Source organism: Sprattus sprattus (assembly GCF_963457725.1).
Source record: "Sprattus sprattus genome assembly, chromosome: 5".
Lineage (NCBI taxonomy): Eukaryota > Metazoa > Chordata > Actinopteri > Clupeiformes > Clupeidae > Sprattus > Sprattus sprattus.
In genome coordinates, this window is record NC_137924.1 from 45887151 (window position 1) to 45892423 (window position 5273).

The following is a 5273-nucleotide window of genomic DNA, read 5'->3' on the forward strand; positions in this document are numbered from 1 at the left end:
ATTTAACTGTGAACCCACAGTCATAGTGTATCTGTAATCTTTATTTCAGTTTGATATTAATTCACTCCAGATGGGCCGTAATGGTCAAGGTGCAGAGTGCATGGTGTATTAGAAAGAATAGGGACCTAAGCCAGTAACAGTAAAAACATTTTAAAAATGAAATTGATTCTAATTATTAATAACGTGGTGTTTTTCTCTGTCTTTCAGAGTGTTGAAGCCTGTTTCATCCCCACCTTTGGAACTCTGGGATATGGAGTCCTGATAGACTCAGGGTCTGGAGTTGAACTTGCCTCCGCAGCAGAAGAAATGGCGAGACTCAAGTGAATAAAACTCCGACATTTGTTTGCGTTTAGATTTTTTTTTTATTGCTGATGGCAACCAATGAGAACAAGTGCCAAAAATGAAAAAAAAAATGTCTAGACAAACAAAGACAAAACCATCTTACGATGTTAAGGTGCACTTTAACTCCTGAGACTGATGGACATACTGATCGAGCCAATCATGGGAGAGACTGGACGTGACGTCGTGACCGCCCCCATCAAGGAGCCAGTGAGATTGGTCGAACCCAGTAAAATCTGGACGCCAGAAGAACTGAACTGGATTCAGTCTAAAGATGAGCAGATGAAGCACACCTGTGGCTCTTGAATATAATGTAGTGTATGGATGTCCTTGCAGAAGTGCCTATTTTGTTTGTCTGCACCCTCATCTTTAGCTATACCCTCAGCATAACCTCAAAGTAGAACATGGTAGTGGCTAATATGGTGCTGTTTTCTCTTTGTGTGTGTGTGTGTGTGTGTGTGTGTGTGTGTGTGTGTGTGTGTGTGTGTGTGTGTGTGTGTGTGTGTGTGTGTGTGTGCGTGCGTGCTTCGAGCTTGTGTGTCTGTGTGCGTGCGTGCTTGTGTGTGTGTGGAAATGTTATTTTTTTTTAAATAGAGAGATATCACCTCAAAAATCTACGAAGAGGAATTGCAGTCCATTCTATAGTGTTTATTGTAAATAATATGTGATGAGTGAAAGAATAGCAACCCACTCGCCTTACTGCACATCTGAGCTGTACTAGATGGACTAGCGTGTGGTTCTGTCTCACGGCCAGTACACACACACACACACACACACACACACACACACACACACACACAAACAAGGTGAAAGTAGTGGGTCAATTATCATTCAGAGTTATTTGGTTTCAGGGGTGTGTTCTTGAGTTTTAGGTGTCCACCACCCATACTTGTTAGTTGTCAAGCTGCAAGACTATTTAACCTGACATGACTCAGGTTCTTTTCTTTCTTTCTTCCTTTATTTCTGTGCATCACCCCTGCAGTTACACTAAAGTGCCTTCTATCTTTGTCTTTTGCTGTTTCATTGTCGTCATTTCTTTCTTTCTATCTTTCTATCCCTCCCCCTGCTGCTGCTGTTTCCTCTTTTCTTTGCGTGTTCTGTAAGGTCTACTGAGGCGTGTGAGTGTTAGCCCCTCGTACTTCTATTTTGGTCCTCGTTCGGTGGTACACCTCTCTCTCTCCGGTACTTTCCTCCGCACGCAACTGGAGCTGGGGGAATGGGGCTGCAGGCAGGGACGCCCCTCTTCAGGATGCCACACTGCTGCCACCAACCCAAAATCCAATCAGTGTGTGTGTGTGTGTGTGTGTGTGTGTGTATGTGTGTGTATGTGTGTTTGTGCTTGTGCTTGTTTGTGTGGGTGTGTGTGGATGTGTGTGGATGACAAGGTGTTAACTAAATCAAACACTAACGCCATCGTAGCACTTAAAATATCAACGCAGTTCTTCAGAAAACAACTCCTAAAATGAGTTTATTTGAGGATTTGTTTTTGTTTTGTCATTTCTGTTACAGAATGATCCTCTGCAATCCAATTTATATTTGTTTTGGAACATTTGTTTAATCTTTTAATTTGTCGGGGAATCGTTTCCTGAAAGACCACCTTCAGTCCTCTGATTCTATCCGTCATTATGGCCACGCTAGCTTTAAGGAGGGCCAGAGTTCAGGAGGGTCAGAGTTCAGGAGGGTCAGAGTTCAGGAGGGTCAGGACGAGGGGCTTTGCTGCTAATGAACATAGAGGAGTGTTTTAAGTTTTTCTGACGATGTTACCTGTTGTTGGGGGCGTGGGGGTCTAAATGCATAGTAGGACTTTTGTGTTTCCCTTTTTTTCTGCCTAACTGCCACATTTCTGTCTGTCTGTCTGAGTGGCCTTACGCGAAAAAGGAAAAAAAAAAACCTTCTCACATGATTGCCGGGACACGACGCATAACAGAACAACTTTATTGCCTCCAGATTGTTCTCTCTCTCTCTTGGTGTAGACAATTCCCCTCAGTGGTGTGTAGTGGTGAGGTGGTGAAATGAATAACGCAGACCATGGTCTTCCTCTCGCAATGCCAGGCTTTCATGGAGCACAAGACCACTCTATTACAATGGAGAACACCCAAGACAGCCATGGGTATCCACTTACCATTGTTTCCCCCCTCTAAATGACCCTTTATGGTCCTCATGTTGGCCTCAGTCTTGAACTCCAGGCTGGTCAGCTCCTAACTCCCAGGCTGTGTGTTCTCGACAGCAGCTGCCTCTAGATGTGGAATGGGCTGGCTGCCTGAATGGAACTGAATCCAGTGTAGAAACATTCTGATCTACCTGGGACCTTTTCTTTAAAATAATTTGACAGTGTCACCAAGACTGACTGACTGACTGACTGACTGACAAACCTAGTTGTACATCATGACCATTTTTTGAGTTAAATGTCACACATGCGAGAGAGAGAAAGAGAGATAGCCGAGAGTCAACTGAGAGTATAGAGTGGTAGAGCGAGGCAACACTAGTACTATGAGGAAAAGCGTGGACAAGGGCCGGAGAAAGCTATCGACAGGAAGAGTTCTTGGGAGGAGTCGCTCAAGCCGTTTGGCTCTATTGTTTTGCCGCTGAGTTGAGGGAAGAGTTACTACTGGGCCAGGGGTGTGAAAGAAGTTGGGGTGAAAGGCATGGGTCCAGTTGGGTTAGGCTGGGTTCAGTTGGGGTGAAAGGCATGGGTCCAGTTGGGTTAGGCTGGGTTCAGTTAGGGTGAGAGGCATGGGTCCAGTTGGGTTAGGCTGGGTTCAGTTGGGGTGAGAGGCATGGGTCCAGTTGGGTTAGGCTGGGTTCAGTTGGGTTGAGAGGCATGGGTCCAGTTGGGTTGAGAGGCATGGGTCCAGTTGGGTTGAGAGGCATGGGTCCAGTTGGGTTGATAGGGCTGGCGAGTGGTTCTGTTTTGGGTTATCTTTCTCCTGGTGAAAAGGATTGTGGGATACAATATATATTGACGATGATTCTTGCCTGTGATGTAGACAAATGTACTGTTTTTTTTCTTTCTCGAAGGGGAGGGGAGGGGGTGTTGTTAAAGCAAAGAAAATTAAAGGAAATTGAAATGTTTGTTTGTGTCTTTTTGGTGGTTTATGTGGTTCACTTGCTGTCGCTTAATGGTCGCTTCTGAACTGAGATTCAACTGAAACTAGCGCAGAAGGCCTGGTAGACAGGGCACACACACACACACACAAACACAAATGCATTCATCTGTGGAAATCTGATCAACCTTGGTGTGCAACGGCTAGTGTTGAACAATACATGCCACTACCCAACACTGTTCCTATGTAACGTTGTTTGTAAGATAATTCTTCTCTCTCTCTTTCTTTTCTCTCTCTCTCTCTCTCTCTCTCTCTCTCTCTCTCTCTCATTGTGCTTTGTGCTCTTCGCCTTCCTGTTCAATGGCAGATGGACCCGAAACACAATCCCAGCTGTGCTCTGCAGGACAAGCCTTCTCTAAAAGAATGAATGGACATAGATCAGTCCCAGACACACACACACACACACACACAATCTCCTGTGTATGTACGGGAATGACTGTATCCTCCTACTGTTCCCCCCCAACAATAGCATGGAGAGTGAGAGCAAGTCCCGCCATGCCTCGCAGCTGTCCACCCAACCAGCACTGAATCCAGGCATGCATTCACCTCAAGGCCCCAGGAGAGGAAGATCAGACACGAAACACACCCACTCATTGCTCTGTGTGGTTGTCCATATGTGTGTCTTTGTATGTGACTGTACCTTAGTGTGTGTGTATGTGCGTCAGTGTGTGTGTGTGTGTGGGCACATGTGTGTGTGTGGTTGCTTTCCTGGCAACTCTTAAGCATTGCTGTCTCAGAGGGAGGGCAGCCCCTTTTGCCTTAAGCCTCACCACGACTCTCCTTTGCCTCTCAGACTGATGAGTTGCCAATCTGGTTCAAAAGATGAGTCTTTGTATTTATTCGGAAGGATGAGAATAAGGGATGAAAAGGCAGAATTGAGTCAACAGTATGTAAAAGGACAAGAGACAGTGAGAGACTGAGAGTGGGCATGAGAGTGAAAGACTGAGAGTGGACCTATCCATAACCTCCGCTCTGTCCCCTTACACAGATCGAGCCAGCAAATGATGATTACTCTGCGTTGTCGTGGCAACCACAGAGCACCCTTGCGGCAGTGGCGTTTGTTTCCGCCGGGCATTAGTTTATTCTGGGACAGCGCCAGGCAGATTTAGGTAAAGGACGGGGGTTTGGGGTGGTGAAGGGATTTAAGTGTGTGAGGGGGGCGGGGGGGGGAGGTACCAGACGACTGGTGCTAGTCATCTGGAGAACTGGCAGTGTTCCCGGTGCAGTGCCGGCAGGTGTGTGTGGGCAGCGTGGCACACAGGTAAACGGGCAGAACGATGCCAACTGCCACAGCTGCAGAAGCTCTGCTGTTTAGAGGCTCAACACATAACAGCTGGACTCACAAACCAGTCATCTCGCTGCTAAGAAAATAGAGTCTGGCCTTACTCAGTGCAGTTTTCTGAATGTTCCGTCCAAAGGAACTATATTCAATAAAATGAAAAGAAACTTTGAATTAAGTTATTTCAATTCATACCAATTTGTGCTGCCACTGCCACGACCAATCCGCCCAACACGTCTCGCCCCCTCTGGCAGCTCCTGAGGAAGTCTTCCTGGTTTATTACTTCCTCTTTGGCTCAAGCAGACAGGAAGGCCACTCTGTGTAAGAAATAAGCTCCCGTCCTGTTCCTGAAGCTGCCTGTACCTGGGCCTCCAAAATAGCCCTCTGTATTCGCAACTAAAAATTACCCCCTGGATTAAAGGCTAGGCAAATGTCATCCAAAAATGGAAAAGGAGGGCTATTTTCGCTCTGTGAAGGCCTTGGTAGTTTGTTTACCCACTGGACAGTCGATACAGTATGCCGGGAACTTGAATAACGCTGTAATTCGCTTT

General features: G+C 46.3%; 1 protein-coding gene across 1 annotated transcript in view; it reads left to right on the forward strand.

Moving 5' to 3' along the window:
- LOC308365750 (insulin receptor substrate 1-B) overlaps positions 1 to 2130 on the forward strand; it is a 52169-nt gene extending 50039 nt beyond the window's left edge. The window contains exon 4 of the mRNA XM_080839315.1: positions 208 to 2130. Within this exon, the coding sequence (XP_080695441.1) occupies positions 208 to 215 (8 nt within the window). The 3' untranslated portion in view covers positions 216 to 2130. The remainder of the gene's footprint in view (positions 1 to 207) is intronic.
- Positions 2131 to 5273: the final 3143 nt, after the last annotated feature.